This window comes from Nannospalax galili, unplaced genomic scaffold (assembly GCF_000622305.1).
Source record: "Nannospalax galili isolate Female #2095 unplaced genomic scaffold, S.galili_v1.0 scaffold285, whole genome shotgun sequence".
Classification (NCBI taxonomy): Eukaryota; Metazoa; Chordata; class Mammalia; order Rodentia; family Spalacidae; genus Nannospalax; species Nannospalax galili.
In genome coordinates this window covers 3343707-3366400 of record NW_008355157.1, presented here as the reverse complement: position 1 = coordinate 3366400, position 22694 = coordinate 3343707, and the positions used below count along the sequence as shown (strand labels likewise).

The window sequence follows — 22694 nt, the reverse complement described above, 5'->3', positions numbered from 1 at the left end:
GGGGAAATTGTTACTGAATATGTTAAAGCTGTAATGAAATGCTTCTTCTAATCATGTGGTTATTAAATAAAAATAAATTAAAAAATAAAAAAAAAAGCCTGTGGTACTAGGCCAGATGTCGTGGTGCACACCTTTGGTCCCAGCGCCCAAGAGGCAGGGGCAGGTGGATCGCTGTGAGTTCAAGACCAGCCTGGCCTCATAGCAAGTTCCAGGTCAGCCAGGGCTACACAATATGACCCTGTCTCAGAACAAAACAAAATAACAACCACAAAACAAAAAACAACAACAATAAAAATGCCCACTATGGTATCTTACTTTCAAAGCAAATCCAAGAGCACTCTTCAGGCATACCCTGCCCCACCATGGCCCAGAGATCTAGGCCTCTCAAGGAAAACAACGTCCATTGCTTTGAGTTTACAGTCATGAATTAGAAACCACATAAGCAAATGAACTCCAAGAGAGTTAGCAGGTTTCTTCGTGAACCAAAATCTCAGGGGCATGGCTGCTTTCATAACATCCTTTTTCCTCTGGCTTTGGAACCTTTTCATTCAACTTGGGAAGTCTTTCTACTGGGAGAGGTGGATGAAACACTTCCCTCAAACAGTGAGTAAAAAGCTTCTGGGAATCTTGGAATGAACCATTTAGTGACATACAACAGAATTTTGCCTTGTAAAAGTAGGTGAGATTCAATTTGAGCCTCAAAAAAACAAAACAAAACAAAAAAAAAAACCCAAAATACAAAGCAACTGAAGGGGAAATGGAGAAAAGGTTAAACTCTTAACATCCCCACTCTCATTCTTAGGCCTGGGTTGTGGAGGCAGGTTTCTGAGATGTAAAAACTGTAGCCAGCCATTTCCACAGGCTGTTTTCTCTTTCCTGCAGAGGAGAAACACCTCCACATTCTAGTCAACAACGCAGGAGTGATGATGTGCCCCTACACTAAGACAGCAGATGGCTTTGAGATGCACATTGGAGTCAACCACTTGGGTAAGAAGACTGACCTCGTTACACAGCAAGAGGGAATCTAAAGCTCTCAGAAAACTTAAGAGTCATCCTGAGACTTTTCTGTGGCATCATTGGAGCTCAGGGCCATGACTGACTATGCATGAATAATAAATAGCTGAGAGCTACCTAAATGCTCAGAGCTAGACCTGAGGCTTGCTCCAGGTTCTAATTTTGGCTTTAAAGATTTATTTTTACTTTTTTATTTGTGTGTATGTGTGTGTGTATCTGTATATATGCCACATATGTGGAGTGCCCATGGAGGCCAGAAGAGGGCACTGGATTCCCTGGAGTTGGAGTTACAGTCAGTTGTTAGCTGCCTGATATGGATGCTGGGAACCAAAATCTGGTTCTCTGGAAGAGCAGCAAGTATACTTAACTACTAAATCATCTCTCTAGCCTCTGCCTACTAAGAACAAAAGATTATTTATTCATTCATTCATTTATTTATTTTATTTTATTTTTTATTTTATGTGTATGCGTGTATTGCCTGCATGTAGGTAAGTGCACCCATGTCGTGCAATGCCCGCGAAGGTCAGAAGAGACCATTGGATCCCCTGGCACTGGAGTTACGGACAGTTGTTAGCTGCCATGTGGGTGCTGGGATTCAAATCCAGGTCTTCTGCAAGAACAACCAGTGTTCTTAACTGCTGAGCCATGTCTCCAGCCCCTATTTATTTAGTTTTGAAAACGGGTCTCCCTGTAGCCCCAGCTGATCTGGAACTTGCTATGTAGGCCAGACTGGCCTTGATCTCACAGAGATCTGCCTGCCTTTGCCTCCTGAGTGCTAGGATTAAAGGTGTCCACCACCATGCCCAGCTTAAATATGTGTGTGTGTGTGCCATGTTTGTACAGGTACCTGTGGAGCCCAGAAGAGGACATCAGAGTCCTTGGAGTTAGAAAGTTACAGGTGGTTGTAAGCCATCTGGCATGGGTGCTGGGAACCATGTTCTCTGGAAGACAGCAAGCACTTTTAACTACTGAGCCATCACTCTAGCTCCTTTGCTGACTTTGTGCGTGTGCATGTGTGTGTAAGTGTGTATTTGTTTTGTTGGGGTTTGGGGAGTTTTTCTCTTTTGTTTTGGGGTTTTTTTCTTGTTTTTTTTTTTTTTGAGACAGGGTCTCACTATATAGCCCTGGCTCGCCTGGAACTTGATATGTAGACCAGGCTGACCTCAAATTCATAGAGATCCTCCTGCCTCTGCTTCCTGAGTACTAGGACTACCAGCACCACTACTCTGGGCTCTCTGCCTACTTTTAAAATCTGTGACTCAGATTTGATTTGCCTCAGGGCATATTTGAACACCTCAATTGAACTGAGGGTTGTACTGCTTTCTTTTTAAACTTTTTAAAATTATTTTTTATTTGTGTAAGTGCACCTGTGTCATGCAGTGCCCCAGGAGATCAGAAGAGGGCATTGGATTCCCCTAGAACTGGAGTTATGGACCATTGTTAGCCACCATGTGGGTGCTGGCAGTCAAACCCAGGTTCTCTGCAGGAGCAGCCAGTTCTCTTAACCACTGAACCATCTCTCCAGCCCTGTATTCTTATGGCCAGCATCAGGTAGAAGCCACCTACTCTTTTTATGTTTGTTTATTTGGGAACAGGGTCTTGCTATGTACCTCAGACTGACTTCTAACTTATGATCTTCTGCCTCAGTCTCCTGAGTGCTAAGGTTAAAGGTGTGTATCATTCTCCACTCTTAAGAACTGATGTTAACTTCTGTTGAAATGAGTCAGGACTTCACATCCATAGCACAGACCTGCTTATAATATCAAGATATCTTGTGCCTTTGGCTATTTCTATTTTCTTAAATCTCCTCTGAACTTGTTCTCTAATTGATAGTGAAAAGTTGAGGGCATTATTCCTGAGTTCTCTATCTCCTGTAGCTGAACCCTGCTCACCACTAAACCTCTTATCCCCACCTCAGTGGTGAACTCTGTTAATCCTATTTTTTTCTCAACAGGCCACTTCCTCTTGACTCATCTGCTACTAGAGACACTAAAAGAATCGGCCCCATCAAGGATAGTCAATGTGTCTTCTTTGGCACATCACCTGGGAAGAATCTATTTCCAAAACCTGCAAGGCGAGAAATTCTACATTGCAGGTCTAGCTTATTGTCATAGCAAATTAGCCAACATTCTGTTTACTCGGGAACTGGCCAGGAGGTTGAAAGGTGAGTGTGGGAGAAATCTGTGTAACAGACAGGAGTCAGGGGAAAATCGCTAAAAGCCACAGAGTAAGAACTGTTTTCCAGAGCCCATCACCTGGACAAGATCTGCTTTCATGAGCATAATTTAGTATGATTTTAGTAAGCAGCCCACACTGAATATTGGAGATAGCTGACTGCAGACAGGGAAATTCTGACTTGAATGTGAAGGTGTGGCTTTACTGCTTACTATCTGTGTGACCTGCAGCAAGTTACTGAGCTTTTCAAGATTTAGTTCCTCCTTTGTAAAATGAGGATTGCTTCATAGGTTATTGTGATCATTCATTCAGTCCTTATAAGTGAGCGGGATTTTTCGCTCATAGTGATACCAAGTAAAAAGGGACCTGAAACAGCACTTAGTGCAGCCATTGGGATGAAGCATGTACTCAGATTGGCAGGCAGGAGGAGGGGCATCTTTCTAATAGCAAAAGGTCAAATGAGAGGGAAAGTATACTTGAGATTGGAATTCTGTAGTCACAGAGGAGAGGTCCTTAGCATTGTCTGCTGTGGATTTCCAATAAAGAAAAGGAGAATCTAGGATGGGCAATGCTTAGGAATTGAGTCAGGCAGAATACAAGCTCAGGAATCAGATGCTAGAGTCCAACTATTGAAACAGGGTCATTAAACCACACAGACAGATGCAAAACTGGTGGTCATCTCTGACCAAATGCCCAGTCTGTGCCCAGGGCAAGATATCCTTTATCACCTCAGGATGAGTGAGGAGAAGTAATGGTGAGAACTACTAAGATGGCCTGGAGGTGGAGAGATGCATCCAGTTTGAGTAGGTAAAAGCAGAGTATAGACCAGTGAGGCAGCCCTGAGGGTTGTGAGGATTAAGTAGGAAATAGCAGGGTATCAGTGTAAGAGAAGATTCATTCAACCATCCCACAGACATGCACCCCATCCCCTAGTTAGAGGGTTGGGGATGAGGTAAAGGACAAGACAGGTACAGGCTCTTCCTTCATTTGGTTTACAGCTAATGGGGGAGAAAGAGATTAACAAATATTTGTATAACTGCCACACGTAAAATCAGTCTAATTATATATGAATAAAACTACAAGATGTTCAAATAGTTAGTTTAGAAGTATGTAGAATTAAAAGCAGAAGCCTCCATTCATCCCCCCACCCCCCACACGCTGCACATACACTTTTTCCCCTTCAAGTATCACTGTCAGCAACTGATTGTGCCCTTTCCAGTCATGGAAACTGGGATCTACAGGTCTAACAAGATCTTGGTGATCTTTCCATGCAATGCATCCAAATCTACCCCCACTCATTTTGTTGGCTGTGTTATATTTCATAGTAGAGTTGTATTTTAGCTTGTTTATCCACTTCCCTGACATTAATACTATTACATTTTTTTTTACTTTCATTATAATTATGATTCTGTTACAAAGGAGAAGGTCAGCCAGGCGTGGTGGTGCACACCTTTAATCCCAGTAGTTGGGAGGTAGAGGCAGGCGGATCTCTGTCAGTTTGAGGCCAGCCTGGTCTACAGAGCATTCTAGGCCAGCTGGGGCTACAGGGAGACCCTGTCTCAAAAAGACAAAAACCGGTGGGGCATGGTGGCGCATGCCTGTGGTCCCAGCACTCCGGGAGGCAGAGGCAGGCGGATCTCTGCGAGTTCAAGGCCAGCCTGGCCTACATAGTGAGTTCCAGGTCAGCTGGGGCTACAGGGAGACCCTATCTCAAAAAGACAGAAAAAAAAGAGACTAAAACCAAACAAACAATAAAACAAAACAAACAAAGGAGAAGTCCAAGGGCCTGTATCATGGATTTGGGGGAACCTTATTCAGTCTGAGAGTTCAGGAGGATTTCTCTGGGGAAAGAAATTGCAAACTGAATCCTGAAGGAAGATTAGAAATTAGACAGGTGTGGAGGGAGGAGGGAGGCTGAGGAACATTCTAGGCAGATAGAAGAGAATACATGAATATCTGGGCTGAGAAGGAGGCAGCTATGATGGTTACCATAGAGGCTGGAATGAGACTGAAAGGTGGGTAGAGGCCACATCTTTAGACACTGCAGAAGAGATGTTAATGTTTATTCTAAAACAGTAGATACCTTTTTAAATTGAAGCCTTTTAGGAATAAGTAGATGTGGATGCCACAGGCTATTTTAGTAGTTGAGGTGGAAAATGAAGATAGCTTGAACTAGGGTGGTAGAGATGGAGGAGTCATCACCCTGAGCAATATATAGGAAGTGAAAACCACAGGGCCTGCTGTGCATATGTATGGTGAGGAACTGTGAAGACTGGCTTCTGAGCACAGCATGAATCAGGTTTGGGCTGATAGAAGTCTCTGTTAGTCTCTGAGCCTGCATTACTGTGGGTCTTCTAGGATGTAGACTGGGTAGCTGGTAGTAATACCAGCCCCACAGTATGTTGTCTGCAGCTGTCAAATCCATAAAGGCTTTTTCCACAAGTTTGCCATCAAATTCATTTGGCAATAAAGTCTTACCTATACTAGGGAGACTCGATAATAGACAGCACATGCTCCATATTACTTTTCTGAAATAAGGAATTTGAGTCATTTTTGTCTTCAAGGTTTCCAATAAAGGATTGGTGACCCAAAAGAGCATGTTTGCAAAAGTGCCAGGCATCATTCTAAGCTTTTTCACATGTAGGAACCTATCCACAGAACAACCATGTGTGGCACCAGTGTAATGAGCCTGTCCAAGGTCATAGTCTGGCCTCCGGGCCCATGCTCTTTACCTCCTCCTTGTGTTGGCTCTCAAAGTCAGTTTAGAATTCAAATGAGCAGTTTGGGGGCATAGATTCAAAAATGTGAGGGCTGGAGAGATGGCTCAGTGGTTAAGAACACTGTTCTTGCAGAAGACCCAGGTTCGAATCCCAGCACCCACATGGCAGCTAACAACTGTCCGTAACTCAAGTTCCAGGGGATCCGACAGTCTCTTCTGTCCTCCAAGGGGATTGCACGACATGGGTGTACTTACCTACATGCAGGCAATACACTCACACACATAGAAAAAATAAAAAATAGTAAATAAAATTTTTTTTTAAGTGACATCATAGAATTGTAAAAAGAGAATTCAATGAGCTATGAGAAGTCCAAGATTTGCTGTTTGGGTAGAAACGATGAATGAGGACATCCAGAAATGTAGCAAGGTACCTAGAGGATCAACACTGAGAGGCCTGGGCTTATGGAAGCCAGTGGGAAAGAAGCCTAAGAAGGAGGGAGGGGGATGGCCAGCACCATAAAGAGCTGCTGAGAGGCTGAGTCCTGGTTCTGCTGTATTGGAGCAGAGAAAAGCCTCTCTGAACCCTAGCTTCTGAGTTGTGAAAGTGAGGTGTAAATGACAGTGATAGTGCTTGTGATGTCTCTAAGAGTATGGGGGGGTGGGGGGGTTATCTGTGGAGGTAACATGTTTCTTTACCTCCTTTGCTGTCTTTGGCTATTGTGTAAAATCAATTCCTATCTCCCCTCTGTACATGGCACCTGCCCATACCAGGCTCTGGAGTGACGACATATTCTGTCCACCCTGGCACAGTCAATTCTGAACTGGTTCGGTACTCATTGTTTATGAGATGGATGTGGCAGCTTTTCGCCTTCTTCATCAAGACTCCTCAGCAAGGAGCCCAGACCAGCCTGTACTGTTCCTTAACAGAAGGCCTCGAGAGTCTAAATGGCAGCCATTTCAGGTATGAAAAGTATCTGTCTTTAAAAATGAAGTTTTTTTTTTGGTTTTTTTTTTTTTTTTTTTTGGTCTTTTTGAGACAGGGTCTCCCTGTAGCCCCAGCTGTCCCGGAACTCACTACTCACTATGTAGACTAGGCTGGCCTTGAACTCACAGACCTCCGCCTGCCTCTGCCTCTTGAGTGCTGAGATTAAAGGCGTGCGCCACCATGTCTGGCTTGAAAATGAAGTTTTATTGCCTAAAGGAAATAACTTGGATTTATCTGGTACACTATACTCTTTTTTTTTTAGTATAAAAATTATATTGTCTGTGCTGGGCAGGGTGTCCCATGCCTTTAATCCCAGCACTTGGGAGGCAGAGGTAGGTGGATCTCTGTGCATTCAGCTTGGTCTCCATAGTGAATCCAGGCCAGCTATGGCTACAGGGAAACCCTATCTCAAAAGACAAAAAAAAAAAATTACATTGCCTAAAATAGTTTTTGTCTTTTGATTCTAAGCTTTTATCTTTTAAGAAGGGAATTTGACCAGTTCACATTTTTTGTAATACTTTTGAGGTTTGATTTTTTTTTTTTTAGTGCTATCTTTTATACTAATAATTATATTTTCTGTTTCTGCTCTTTATCTTTTCTCTTTTAAATGTCAATCCTGTTTTCTTTTTAGACTCTGACTTTCTGACTTTTTTTTTTTTAACATTAAAGGAATTTGAATCTGTGTTTCTCTCTTGTCTTCAAGACTGAAATGATTCCAATAGAGTCCCTTATTTTGTTTTGCTTACTTTATTTTTTTTCCAGTGCTGGGCATGGACCCTAAGGCCTCTTGCAATGCTAAGGCAATTGTTCTATCACTGAGCTACATCCCCTTTCCTATTTTTGGTCTTTTGACATGTTGTGTTCATGTTTTTGTGTGTGAGGGTAGAGAGGACCCCAGTTTTGTTCCTAGCATCCACATCAAGCAACTCACAACCAGCTGTAACTCCAGCTCCAGGGGCTCCAACACCTCTAGCTTCTGTGGACACCTGCACTGATGTGCACATACATAGACACATACACATAATTTACAATAATAAAAATAAATCTTTAAAAAAGTAAAGTGGATATTCAGTTGAAGCAAGAGTTTTGCATTGTATAATAAACTAAGCACTATACCTGTCCAGTGTGTGATATTTATATGCTATACAAATAGAAATGTGTGGCAGATAGTTGGAAATATGGAAATATGGGTCTGATATTGAAGAAGTATATAAACTACAAAAGCTTTATATAGTTGTTGTTGGTTTTTTTTGTTGTTGTTGTTTGTCTTTTTGAGACAGGGTCTCCCTGTAGCACCAGCTGGCCTGGAACTCTCTATGTAGCCCAGGCTGTCCTCTGCCTCCCAAGTGCTAGGATTAAAGGAGTGTACCACCACACCTGGCTAGGTAATTGACTCTTGAAAAACTTTTCTCAGGCCTTAGATCTTAATTTTACTTAATTTTGAAGATAAACAGCAATCGTGTAAATCACTATCTTGAGATAAACATAAAAGTCTGTTTTGCTAGAAGCCTTGGGACTTTTACACTGGCTGCCCTCTCTGCCTCTTTCTAGTAATCTATTTTCGATCTCGGAGGATTTGCCTGTTCTGGATGTTTCATTTCAATGGAGTCATAAATACTTTCTTTCACCAAATTTCATCCATGCCAAATCATATGTCACTCTTTAATTACTTTTTATTGCAAAGAATATTTCATTGTATGGACATACCACCATACATAAAATAAACATACTTTTTAAAAATGCATTCATCAATAGAGGGGCATATGGGTGTCTGCTTTCTGACTATTTGAACAATGCTGCTATGAACATTCATATAGAATATTTTGGTTTTGTTTGTTTTGGTTTGGGTTTTTGAAACAGGGTCTTACTCTTTAGCCCAAGTTAGCCTGGAACTCATTATGTATTCCAGGCTGGCCTGGAACTCATAGCAATCCTCCTTCCTCTGGCAACTAAATGCTTAAGTTACAGGTGTGCATCACCACACCTGATACAGGTAGAAATTTTATTTGTTTTTGAGACAGGGTCTCACTTTGTAGTGCTGGCTGGCCTGGAGCTCCCTATATAGAGCAGGCTGGCCTTGAACTCAAAGAGATCCTCCTGCCTCTGCCTTCTTAGTGCTGGGATTAAAGCCATGTGCCACCACACCCGGCTCATGCAGAGATTTTAATGTGGACATCCCTCTGGTTGTAGTGGAATTTCTGAGTCATCTAGTAGCTCTGATTGAGGAAATAACAAGCTTTTCCAAAGTGGCTGTACCATTTTATTTTCCAATGGCAGACATATAGAGGTTTGGTTTCTCTACATTCTAGACCCTTGATGTCCATCCATCCTTTTGGTTTTAGCCATCCTGGAGTGTATGAAGTAGTTTCACATCTTCATTTTCCTGCTAATGATGCTATTGAGCATGTGTTTGTCCATTTGGACATCTCTGTTAAAGAAATGTCTTTTCAAATCCTTCGCCAAGTTTTAAATTGTCTTTTTTAAAAAATATATTTTATTTATTATTTTAATTTTATGTGTGTGCATGTATTGCCTGTATGTAGGTAAGTGCACCCATATCATGCAGTAGCTGCAGAGGACAGAAGTGACTGTCGGATCCCCTGGAACTGGAGTTATGGACAGTTGTTAGCTGCCATGTGGGTGCTGGGATTCGAATCTGGGTGTTCTGTAAGAACAGTCAGTGTTCTTAACCGCTGAGTCATCTCTCCAGCCCTAAATTAAGTTTTTTATTATTTAGTTCTAAGAGATCTTTATAGTCTAGATACAAATCCCTTATCAGATATATGACTTACAAATGCATTTCCATATTCTGTGGGATGTCATTTCACATTTTTATTTAGTTATTTATTTAGATTTATTTATGCCCTTGGAGGCCAGGAGAGGGTGTCAGATCCCCTAGAGCTAGAGTTACAGATGGTTGTTAGCTGCCATATGGGTATTGGGAACCAAACCCAGGTTCTCTACAAGAGCAGCCAGTGCTCTTAACCACTGAACCATCTTTCCAGCCCCAATCTCACACTATTTTTTATTGTTTAATTTTTTTTAATTAAAAATTTTTTTAGAAGAAGCATTTCATTACAGCTTTAACATACTCAATAACAATTTCCAGAGCAAAGATACAGTTCTTTCAGACATGGTTATAAAATTTTTAGGTTCACAGTTGAATTAATACAGTTATACAATATTGAACTCAGTATAAGCCCTGTAAGACATAAAATTATATGATTTTTTTAACCTTTATAAAATATCTCCATTTCATTTTAAAATATACTGTTTCCTACAGAAAGACTCATTGTTTTTGCTGTAACCCAGCATAAAACTGGGAAAATGAATGGACCCCAATCTTATCTAAAGGAATGTTGACAACTGATTGCTGGTAGATGAGGAACAGCTGACCTTCCTAAAATAAAGCCCTCTAGATAGGCTCACTAGATTCACCAGATGGACAAGTAGTGGGGAATGGCTGGGGGTGCCGACAACACAGCAGACAGTAGCAGGGATACCAGAGGATAAAGTCTCTAGTGGGGGGGGATGCTATGGGAGGGTGCCATCTGGGAAGTGGGTGTATAGATGAATAAGATTGTTTGGGATGTTCAGTGTGATATACACACAAAAAAATCAACAAATTTAAAAAATGAGTTATATTTGAGGAGGAAGCATGTTAATTAGTAGAGGTGATAAACATTACCATTGAAATCTACCCGATGACTTTATACCCATACACAGGTTCCAAGGATCTGAGTGCAACTGACCATGACTAGTAATAATCAGATATATACTGATTAGAGATGCATGCAGCAATCTCACTTTTTTTTTTTTTGGTCTTTTTGAGACAGGGTCTCCCTGTAGCCCCAGCTGTCCTGGAACTCATTATGTAGACCAGGCTGGCCTTGAACTTGCAGAGACCTGCCTGCCTCTGCCTCCCGAGTGCTGCAATTAAAGATGTGCACCACCATGCCCCTCACATTTTTAATGGTATCCTTTGAAGCACACTTTGTGTTTTGTTTTGTTTTTGGTCTTTTTGAGACAGGGTCTCCCTGTAACTCCAACTGGCCTGGAACTCACTATGTAGACCAGGCTAGCTTCAAACTAACAGAGCTCCACCTACCTTTGCCTCCAAAGTGCTGGGATTAAAGGCATGTACCACTATGCCCAGCAGCACAAACACTTTTTAATTATGTTTTTTAAAATTTTATCTTATGCATATGAGTGTTTTGCTTGCATGTATGTGCACCTGTGCCATGCAGTACCCAAAGAAGTCAGAAGAGGACATCAGATCCCCTGGAACTAGAATTGCAGATGGTTGTTATCCACCATATGGGTGCTAGGAATGAACCTGGGTCCTCTGCAAGAACAGCCAATGCTTTTAATACTGAGCCTTCTCTCCAGCCCCTACTTTTTTTGTGATAAGAATTTTTTTTTTCAATGTATAATTTTATTAAATTTTTGTGTTTCATATGATACATCCTAATCATAGACACACTCCCTCATCTGCACCTCCCCATAGCCCCCCCACCAGATTTCATGCATTCTGTTATGTATGTTAAGGTCTGTAATGTTAAAGTTTATCTGTATGCAGATGTCCCTTGGTGTGAGTTCATCCACTGGAGTCTAGTCAGCCTATCTAAGTCACTCCCTTAAAGAAGATCAACTCTCACCTGGCGGTGATGCCAGCACTTGGGAGGCAGAAGCAGGCGGATCTCTGTGAGTTCAAGGCCAGCCTGGTCTACATAGTGAATTCCAGGACAGCTGGGGCTACATGGATACCCGGTCTCAAACAAACAAACAACAACAGAAAATATCAACTCTCCCTCACCCAACAGTAATTAGCTGCCACCAGTTCCCTGGCTAAGGTTGGGGTTTCTTACCTATGTCTCCAGTTCTGTGTTGGATTTTTGTCTGGGTTGAGTTTGCATGGGTCTTGTGCATGCTGACACCACTGCTGTAAGTATATATGAGCAAATTCCCAGCCACCTGGAAGACTTTCCTTATGATCATGCACCAACCCTGACTCTTACAATCTTTCCATCCCCTCTTGTGTTCCCTGAGCCATGGACAGGTGAGGTTTAATATAGGAATCCTATCCAAGGCCATGTACTCCAGTCTCTTATTCTCTACACTTTGGCCAGTTGTGGCCTTCTGTGTGCATCGCCCTCTGTTGCATGAGGAAACTTTCCTGATGAGAATTGAGAGATATATTAGTATCCTCTGTACCCCCTGTTCCACTATGTTCCATGAGCCTTGGGTATAGAGGTTCCCTCTTATTCTCTGTGAGAAGCATGAATACTTTTAAGATTTATTTTTTATTTTTATTTATGCATGTGTGTGTGTGCCTGTGTGTATGTATGTACACATGTGTGCAGATGCCTGTGGAGGCCAGAAGAAGGAAGAGACTGGTAGTTCTCAGAAAGCAGGGTTAACAGGGTTGGCTCCTGATGAGGGCTTTCTTCTTGACTTGCAGATGGTACCTGCTGTGTCCTCACATGGTCATTCCTCCTGCACATGTTCCTTTTATCTCTTTCTTAAAGGAATGCCATGCCCATCTTACTGCATTGGGCTCCACCCTTATGACTTTGTTGAACCCTACTTATCTCCTTAGAAGCCCTATTGCCAAATATAGTCACCTTGGATGTTAAAGCTTTAACATTTTAGAACATAATTCAATCCATAGTAGTAACCTTATCAGTAATCAATTGTCAGAAATATAGTGGTTTGCACCTGCACCTTTCTGTTCTATTCATTTATGTCATCCTTATTAAGCCAGTAACATTATCTTGATTACTATAACTTTGTAGCAAATTACTTTTTGACATTAGCCAGGCTTTTGCCTGTATTAACTCTTCCCAAAATCTGATTGGAATTATCTACACCGTGACCATGCCGATGCCCTAAGCACAGTAAGTAGCACTTACTATGGTATTTGAATAATTTTTATAGCACATTGTAGCTTTCAAAGTACTTCCATATCCATTGTGTCATTTGCTCTTCATTATGACCTTGAGAAGGGGACAAGACACAGTGCAGTAGAGAATGGTTAACAGAAGCCAGACATTTCCAGAAAGTTGTTCTCCATGACAGCCCTTTTCCTCAGAAAGGCCAGATGTGCTCATAATGCTTTTTCATTTTCAAAAACAGAAGTTCCCTACTTAAAAGGCTGGTTTTATAGACGGGCGTGGTAGTGCACACCTTTAATCTTTAATCCCAGGACTCGGGAGGCAGAGGCAGGCGGATCTCTGCGAGTTCAAGGCCAGCCTGGTCTACACAGTGAGTTCCAGGACAGCTGGGGCTACAGGGAGTCCCTGTCTCAAAAAGACAAAAAAAAAAGGCTGGTTTTATAAATGTGTGAAGATTTTTACATTTATTTATTTGTTTGTTTTTGTGTATGTGTGTATATGTGTGGACACACGTGTCATAGTGTGCATATGGAGGTCAGAGGACAACTTGTGGGAGTCAGTCCTTTCCTTTCCCCATGTGGGTCCTGGGGATTGAACTCAGGTCCTTGGGCATGGCAGCAAGTGCCTTTTTCTGCTGAGCTATCTCACCAGCCCATGTGTGAAGATGTTTTTCGGTGCTGTTTCTTTAGCTTTAGCATGCTGAAGAATCATCTGGGGAACTAGTTGAAAGTAGATTCCTGGACCTTACCCACAAGGGATTATGCCATATGTCAGGCATAAGGCCTGAGAAGCGGCAGGCTCCCAGGTGACATTCTTGCTGCTAGTCCATCACTTTTAAGTTGCAATATCTTAGGGACACAGTGTTAAAGGTTTGTTTCATTTTTTTTATTGTTTTGTTTCTGTTACAGTCTCACTATGTATCCCTGGCTATCCTTAAACTCAGTATATAGCAGAGAATGACCTTGAGCTCCTGATTCTCCTGCCTCTACTTCCCATGTGCTGGGATTATAGGCATGAGCTACTGTACCCAGCTTGAAAAAAATCTAAAACTTCTAAACAGCCAGACTATTCACAATAACCCAGTGCTTACCCAGCTAGTAGAGTTCATCAGAATAAATGGCTGATGTAGATACTGGGCTTGCTTTGATCCCTCCCAACCCTGCAGGTTGAAAGAACTTCTGATTTTATTTAAACCTGTTCATGAAAAGGATCTGGAGAGAAACTCTTGCTGGGTAAGAGCTTCAATCCCCTGTAGCTGTAGCGATGAGGACAGAGTTGCTGGCACCTGGTGCCATAGGGAGGTTAGTGGTCCTCTGAGGAGTCCTTTCTCACTGCAAATGAGGTTTGAGCCTAAAGCAGTCTCTCAGCTGTGACACTTGTCCTTTGAGACCAGATAATTCTTTCTTCTGAAAGACTGCTCTGTGCATAGTAAAATGTTGAGCGACAGCTCTGCCTTCCACCCATTAGATAGCAGTAGAACCCCACTACCACTAGTTGTGGTAGTAGCTACAACAGCATATTACCCCTGATAGAGAACTAGTGCCCTAGAGGACAAAGCAGGGACAAAGGATAAGGAGAACCCTGGTACTAGTATGCACTAGTGGAGCTATAAAGGTGGCTCAGCCAGTAACTACGTTATGTTAGTCCAAACTGGTTTTGTTCCTGTTCCACCAGCATTTCTAGCTAACAACCCTCATGTGACCTGCACAGTTCATATGAGGATCTGAGTTCAATCCTCAGCACATATATAAAAACCAGGTAGCCAGGCATGGTGGTGCACGCCATTAGTCCCAGCACTTGGGAGGCAGAGGCAGGTGGATTTAAGTCAGTTCAAGGCCAGCCTGGTCTACACAGTGAGTTCCAGACCATCTGGGGCTACAGGGAGATCCATCTCAAAAATACCAAAAAAACAAAAAACAGGCAATGGTGGTATGCACCTGCTGTCCCAGCACTTGAGAGGTGAAGACAGGAAGATCCTTGGGGCTTGCATGCCAGGAGGTCTAGCTGAAATGGTAGCTCCAGGTTCAGTGATAGACTCTGTCCCCCAAGAAAGGTGGGGAGTAATTGGGAAGACACCTACTGTCAATTTCTGGCCTCCATACACATGTGTACATGCACCTGCACACACGTGCACATATATACACAAACATGTATATACACACACACATATACACAGAAAATGTACTAGATACAGAGAATATAAAATGGGAATTGTCCTTGAGAAAATACTCTCAGTGGCACAGAGTTTGGGTACCCCTCCTGCAGAATTAGAGCAATGAAGAGAAGACATCTGAAATACCTTTTTCTGGCTTGAATGTTTCCCCCTAGTGTGTGGGAAACTTAACCCCCAACACAACCATGTTGAGAGTTGGGACCTTCAAGAGGTCATACAGTATTATTACCATTATTATGGGAGTGAGTTTGGTATAGTGGACGTGGCTTCCTTATAAAAGGATGAATTGAGCCTCTTTTTACTTACTTTTGTACTTTCTATTCTCCCCTACCCTGCCTCCACGTGACAGGGCTTCAAGCATACCAGACAGTGTTCTACCACTGAGCTACAACCCTTTCTCATGTAACAATGTCTTCTGCAACCCGTGTAAATCTCAGCTGCTTGACACTGTCCAAGGCCCTTTAGGGTAGACTTTGTGGGCTTATTTGAAGATGGACCTGCACATGTGTCATACAGACACTGATATTAAATATGTATATAGGGGACTATAAAGACCAAATGATGCACATTATGTAGCAGACAAAACATTCTGATTAGAGGTGTTACAGTGAGAACATGTAAATATTTTCTTGGGGAAATGATTGGAGAATGAGCTGGATTCAGTGGCAAGGGCCTATAATCCTAGTATTAGAGTCAGAGACAGAAGGATCATGAGTAACTGGCCAACATAGAGAATCCTCTCTCTCTCTCTCTCTCTCTCTCTCTCTCTCTCTCTCTCTCTCTCTCTCTTTCTCTCTCGCGCGCGTGCGCCACTGGCCCTGTGAAGTACCTAGGGGCCATGTGAGCCTTCAGTTGTTTTTTTCTGTCATATTCCTTATCCCAGGTAGAGAGCAAATTCCATTCTTAACCCTCTGTTTCAAGCTTCTGTGTTTTCTTTCCAGTGACTGCCAATTGGCTTGGGTCTCTGCCCAAGCTCGTAATGAGACAGTAGCAAGGCGGCTGTGGGACATCAGCTGTCACCTGCTGGGACTCCCTGTGGATTGGTAAGTGGTGACGTTTGAACTCAATGAAGTTTGGAGTAGACAATGCAGTATTCTTCTTCAAAGTGGCCAAAACCTTGAGCACAAAGAGAACAGAACCTTTTAGCCTTGCCTGCCTGGTATCCATCCAGTTAAATTTGAGTACACTGCCAGATTCCTCTAAATACCTTGTTTATCCAGACTTACTTTGTTCCTGTTCCTGCTGATGTCTCTAGCAATACCACTGGATAAGATGACCCTCACATTCATATTTTCCTTTGGAAACCTGCTCCTGCCTAGAAGAATGGAAGCCCTGGAAGGGTTGGTATTTGGGAATGTAGACTAAATGCCCTTTCTCCCAGCCAACCAGCCTTTACCTGAAGAGCATCATTGCAACCTCAGCTGAACCCCAGGAGTCACAGTGACCTGGCACATGCCTTTGTTGCCCTAACATCTGGATTCTTGTAGGAAACTCTTCGCTGAATCTGTCTGAAGTTATTGAGGTTGAGACAGCTTCCTTTTTCTAAGAAGTTTATGGAATTTCAAGGAGGGTAGAAATAAAAATAAAGCTAAACTCAATTTCCTGTTTCTCAGACCAGTAAGGAGGTGAAAACAGGCCACCTGGCTTCAGTTACTGACCCCAGATCCATAGAGACCTCTTTCTTGTGCCTTAGTTTCTTTTAGGAAACCAGAAGAGGAAAGGAAAGGCATTTTCATTATCATTGTGTCTGTCTTTGTGTGTCTTCTGGTGTATTTATGCAATTGGGAATATTCTCACAAAATTCACAACACCCACAAAGGAAAAGTATGAAATTGGATGGTAATGCAAATAAATAACCAGAGATGGAACAAACCAGTGAGGTGTCTTTGATATAATGAGTATAGTTGCAAAGGGATAAGTAGACTCTGTATGTGTTATAATCAGTCACCAAGAAGCACATATGCAGTGGGGAAATTTTTTTTTTTTTTTTAAGGAAAAGAATCCTGGGAGATAATGCATGGTATGAAGGGATTAGTTCAGGATCTAAAAACAACTGAAAGGCAGCAATGTGCTATAGAATTAAGGAGGTGTACCCCAAGTTAGCAAGACCAATAAGGCACACTGTCTTAACCACCAATCAGTGTGGCAGGAAAAAGCTCAAAGAACAAGAATTAAAAACTAAGTCTTCGGAGCCAGGCATGGTGGCGCATGCCTTTAATCCCAGCACCTGGTAGGCAGAGGCAGGCAGATCTCTGTGAGTTTAAGGCCAGCCTGGTCTACATAGTGAGTGCCAGGACAGCTGGGGCTACAGGGACACCCTGTCTCAAAAAGATCCCCCCCCCCCAAAAAAAATCTAAGTCTTAGGGGCGGGAGAGATGGCTCAGCAGTTAAGAACACTGGCTGTTTTTGCAGAAGACCCGGGTTCAAATCCCAGCACCCATATGGCAGCTAACAACTCTAACTCCAGTTCCAGGGGGTCCAACAACCATTCTGTCCTCCGTGGGCATTGCACGACACAAGTGCACTTAGCTACATGTAGGCATACACATATACACATAAAATAAAAAAATAAAATAAAATATTAAAACAAAACCCAAGTCTTTATTTAGAAAATTTATCCTAAGGACTGATGCTGATAATTACAGTCAATTTCATAATCTTTTAGAGTACTTCCTTACATTATCTTAACAAGATTAAGATGTCAGTTTTGGAACCGGGGTGGGGTGGGGGGGTGGCTCAATGGTAGAGTGCTTTCCTGACATGTGTGCAGCCACCTGGCATGTTTGATCCCTAGAACTGCAAAAGAAAGGAAAGGTAATGTCATTTTATTAAAATTCTATTTTATTTGGGGAGCTTTTATCAAAAACAGTGCAGGCAAAGAAAGGACTTTCTAACGTTCCTATCTGTTTGGAGGATGTTATTCTAAGACGGTTTGGTGTTTTCTTGGGTTGACAATTATATTTTAATTGGGATAGGAAAGAATTATAGGACCACAATCTTTCCTTATATTTGTAAATTAATAATCTTGCTTGGCTTGTTTTGTTTAATACATAGCTTTGGCTATGTATTAAAAATGATAATTTGGGGGAAACTGGAAAACTTTTGATAACAGTGAATAACTGAATTAATATTTTACTTAATTTATATTGAATTGTCAATAATAAAAGTTCTTTTCTATTATGTTTTTAGTTCCAGATTATAACTGAACATTAAACAAAAGTTTTAATAATTGTAGTTCAAGGGCTGGAGAGATGGCTCAGCGGTTAAGAACACTGGCTGTTCTTGCAGAAGACTGGGGTTTGTATCCCAGCACCCACATGGCAGCTAACAACTGTCTGTAACTCCAGTCCCAGGGGATCTGACAGCCTCTTCTGACCTCTGCAGGCACTGCACGACCTGGGTGCACTTACCTACATTCAGGCAATACACATATACACATAAAAATAATAAAAAAAAAATTGTAGTTCAAAAAACCTACATTATAGCCATGCATGGTGGCACATATCTTTAGTTCCAGTACTCGGGAGGCAGAGGCAGGCAGATCTTTGTGAGTTCGAGGCCAGCCTGGTCTACATAGTGAGCTCCAGGCCAGCTGGGGCAATAGGGAGACCTGTCTCAAAAAAAAAAAAAAAAAAAAAAAAGCCCAGAAAATCCACATTATTATATTTATGCAATTATTTCTCATTCCAAAGGATGAATTCATCTTGGAATCTTTACAGTACAATTGCAAGTCACATGTCATTAATTTGGATTGTGATCATTTGACCAATCATCTGTCTCCTACTTACCTCCTATGGCATTGTCCAAAGATCACATTTTCTACATTTCTTGGTCATGACAGGCTCTCTTTTTGTACCTCCTTTTTATTTCTGTGACAGAAATAGAAGACTTAGGGTTGGAGAGATGGTTCATGGGTGAAGATCTACTGCTCTTGCAGAGGACCCTAGTTGGGTTCCCAGCACCCTTGTGGGACTGCTCACAACTGCCTGTAATTCCAGCGCCAGTGGATCCAATGCCCTCTTTTAGGCACCTGCACTCACACATGTACAGACACACATATATACACATAATTTAAAAATCTTTTTTAAGAAACATTTCAATACTTAATGCTGCTCCTAATAATTACCCAGACTTTGTCGTTTCTGTGCAGGGCGTATTTAGCTCAAGGAATTTATTTGTTGAATCAATGGTCAGTGAATTAGAGCTAGTAAAAATCAGGTCCCAAAGATAAAAATCACCAAAACATTAACTGGGAGCTCCTCCCCCTCCTTCACCCTGGGAGAGACAATGTAGGGCCTTGCTCGTGCTAGGTAAGTGTACCCATCATCTACACCCTCTGCCCTATAAACACCTTTTCATGTAGACAGTTTGGATATTGGGTTCCCAAGTAAACATTTGAGAATGGACTCTATTCAAACTTTGTAATCAGTTCACATAGCAATTTATTAAGCCCACCATGAGAGACAAGAAAGGACTTCATAATTGCTGATTTGTTACATTTAATGGCAGATTAGACGTGGTGAAGCTGGGTCTACCTTCCACATCAGACCATAAATTACCCAAGGGCAGACTAAATCTGTTCAACATGACAGGTCCTTGTGCGATGCCTGTGCTTAACAAGCCTGTTGTGAACGAATATATGATGCAGCTTGATGCATTAAACCGTCCGGGCAGCTAAAAGCTGTGAGCATATTCCACCCTACCCAGGAGCCTCTTCTGAAAGCACGTGACCCTGGTCACTTGATCTCCCCAAAAGACGTGCTCTACCATCCGAGGACCGGGAGGACCCTGCTCGCCTATCTATCCAGGGCTGGAATCGAACGTTTAATTACGAAGCAAAAAGAAATCCGATGACAGCGAGGATGAAGTCTAGGCACAAGCCTTACCGAACCACCAGGTCGCCCGACATTTCCCTCATTGAAGCATCCTCAAACTACAATCCCCAGCATGCACTGCAGCGCCTGCCCACTGCAGGATGAGGCGGCTGGTGCCTGTCCCTGTGTCCTCACCGATCCTTGCAGTGGCACCTCCCCCTGCCCGGGCCCGCTAGTTCCAGGGTCGCTGACAGTCACTCTCCCCAGCGCGGCGCCGTTTTTTCAGGAGTCTCGGGGCGGCGAGCCCGCCCCGACTTTACGTCAGGCTCCGCGCCCGGCGCTCCCCGGGTGACGGCCGAGGGTGGGCGTTCCGGCTCGGAGGACCCCGCCCTCGACCCCGGAAGCGCCTGGTTCCCGGCGGCGGTAGCGGTGATGGCTTCGGGACTGGGCGGCTGAGCTGCGCTGGAGTGGGCCCAGCGCCCGTGGTCTCCGCAGTAGCCGCTTACGTGCAGTGTGCGCCATGGCCACCTCCGCCGCCTCCTCGGAGCATTTCGAGAAACTGCACGAGATCTTCCGCAGCCTCCTAGAAGACTTACGAGGGGTGCCCGAGCGGCTACTGGGGACAGCGGGGACCGGTGAGGCGGAGGGAGGGGGTGGGGGACAGGACGGGGGACCTGTCTTGGAGAACTCAGCCGGGTGCTTCCGCAGACCCGGACCCCTGCTTCCTATCTCAGACAACGCCCCCCTCGGCCTGAGCCCCGGGCTCCTGCTGCCACTTGGGGCGCTCGGGGATAGGCGTCAGGGTGTCGTCTCTTGGGGATTCTCCCCCCGGGATTCTTATTTTCTGCCTAGGGGTTTCAAAACGATTTTTTTTTTAAATCATAACTTTGGGGTTTTGGAATCTAATGGTAATTTGCTAGGCAGAGTGGTGGAAAGAAATAATGAAAAATAAATATTTCTAGCTGTATGTAGAGTTTAGCATCTAGGTGAGAAAGTAGAAGGAGATACAGGAAGTCCTTTGAAGAAGAACTTAAATATCACATTAAGACTTTTTGATTTAACAGGGAAAATCAGTAAGGAACATAAGCAACTGAATAATGTGGACTTCATTTTAGAAACAAGGCTGTGGTAGCTGGGTAGAGGATGTGAGAATGAATGTAAGGGACTGGGTTAGCTTCAGCTGGTGATTGGGTAGCACCGAGTTCTGAAGAGAGAGCATTCAATTCAACAGGTGGTTCTGAGCCAGAAATTCCTGAGACTGGTGGATATGAGAAATTAGGGAAAGAGTTTATTAGGGAAAGAGTTTAATTTGTACGTTTTCTCACCTGGCTAATTGAGCGAATGAATTTATGAGAAGCAGACTTGTTTGGATTGTAGATGTGACCGTCAAGGGCATTTGTAGATCAGAGATCGTAATGTATAACTTCTATATCCTGACAAAATATTTTCTGTCATTAAAAACATTTATTAAGAACTTATTAATATGAGAAGCTGGAGAGATGGCGCTACAATTAAGAGCACTGGTTGCTCTTACAGAGGACCAAGTTCCATTCTCAGCACCCATCTCCGGTCACTCACAAATACCTGTACCTCCAGTTCCAGAAGAGCTGATGCCTTCTTCTGTCCTCCCTGGGCATTGTATGTATGTGGTGCACTTAACATGTATGCAGGTGAAACACTCATACACATAAAATTTTAAAAATCTAAGAAAATTAAAAATTGACATACATACCCAAAAGAGGTACTTATTTCCCCAAATATTCTCTCTTGGCCTTTGAAGGTTAGCTGTCACATGCATCCTATTTTAAGGTTTTTTGGGGCTGTGTATGTTTTACCATGTATGATGATTATTAATCCATTTATAGCATTCAGCACTTACAGCCATAATTTCTAGCCTTGGCTTTATACCATCTGGATATTTCTCCAGAAGCTCAGAGTGGTATAATTTCTTACCTAATTAATATGTTAAGTGCTTAACAGTCATTATTTCTAGTTTTGGTTTTGTGGTACCCAAAGTCACTTCCATTTGTCTTCATGAATATGTTAAAATTATTGAAAGTTCCATTTTAATTCACTTAAATGTCAGTATCTATAACCAAGATTCCAGTTTTTGTGTTTGTTTCTCTGGGAGAGGAGCATTGTTTGGAGATCAGAGGAGAGCATGTATTCTCTTTCCACCATGTGGGTTAGAGAAAGACAGGTCATCAGGCTGTGGCGATCATCTTTATTAGCTGAGCCATCTTGAGAACTCTGAGACCCCATATTTTGAGAGCCAGGAAAAAAAATTTTACAATATCATATGAGGCAGGGAGGTAAACACTACTCGCAAGAGTACAGGATTTTAATTGCTCCAATTCTTAATACTGTGATGAATTTTGTTTTTCTCATAGGTGTACAGATTTACTTTGAAAAACAGTGATAGTTTCTAGTTATTGAAACTTTATGTCTGGCACTTGCTAAGTGTATTATTTTCTTTAATCCTTTCAAGTATCACTATGAAGTCAGCACTGTTGCATCCACTTACAGATGAGGAAACAGGTTTAGAGGAGCGGAACTTTATTCTCTTGCATGGTGTGAGATCAAGTAAATTGTTAAATCTACAAATAGAACCTGTAGATCATAGAAATGGCACAGTGGGTCTCCAAAAGCAAATTAATCTTGTTTTAAAGATCTTGGTTGAAATTGAAGTTATTTCTATAATCTAATAAGCCAGTACTGCTTAGTTATTCTAAAGCTAGTAATTCAAGTCTCCATAGAGAATGGAGGCTTTCTACCTTGGTAGAACATTGAGTTGGGCTTTTCCTAGCTGTTTTTCAAAGCCTTCTGTCATCTTACTCCATGGCCTAGAGATGGTGCCACTCCATTTATCAAAGGAAGTGGTTGGTGCCTCACACATGACAGCATTAGGCATGCATAGTGC

At 42.5% G+C, this 22694-nt stretch overlaps 2 protein-coding genes and 1 long non-coding RNA gene across 4 annotated transcripts in view; 2 read left to right on the top strand and 1 right to left on the bottom strand.

Annotated features, from left to right (window-relative positions):
* The window catches only part of Rdh11 (retinol dehydrogenase 11), a 27049-nt gene extending 7354 nt beyond the window's left edge, over positions 1-19695 (top strand). Inside the window, exons 4-8 of one of the 2 annotated variants that reach the window (XM_029555577.1) lie at positions 883-987; positions 2969-3178; positions 6680-6869; positions 15902-16003; positions 19668-19695. In XM_029555577.1, the coding sequence (XP_029411437.1) occupies positions 883-987; positions 2969-3178; positions 6680-6869; positions 15902-16003; positions 19668-19680 (620 nt within the window). In that variant the 3' untranslated portion in view covers positions 19681-19695. Of the gene's footprint in view, positions 1-882; positions 988-2968; positions 3179-6679; positions 6870-15901; positions 16004-16215; positions 16833-19667 lie in introns of those variants that run through there. The other variant, XM_008852163.3, reaches the window with a different exon arrangement.
* On the bottom strand, positions 17551-20101 carry LOC103749296. The gene is made up of 3 exons (XR_607934.3): positions 19970-20101; positions 18749-18829; positions 17551-17756 (listed from the first exon to the last, which is right to left on the bottom strand). It is a non-coding gene; the product is annotated as an uncharacterized LOC103749296 (long non-coding RNA).
* Positions 20102-20163: 62 nt separating this feature from the next.
* The window catches only part of Vti1b (vesicle transport through interaction with t-SNAREs 1B), a 22564-nt gene continuing 20033 nt past the window's right edge, over positions 20164-22694 (top strand). Inside the window, exon 1 of the mRNA XM_008852159.3 lies at positions 20164-20409. Coding sequence (XP_008850381.1) covers positions 20295-20409 — 115 coding nt within the window. The 5' untranslated portion in view covers positions 20164-20294. The remainder of the gene's footprint in view (positions 20410-22694) is intronic.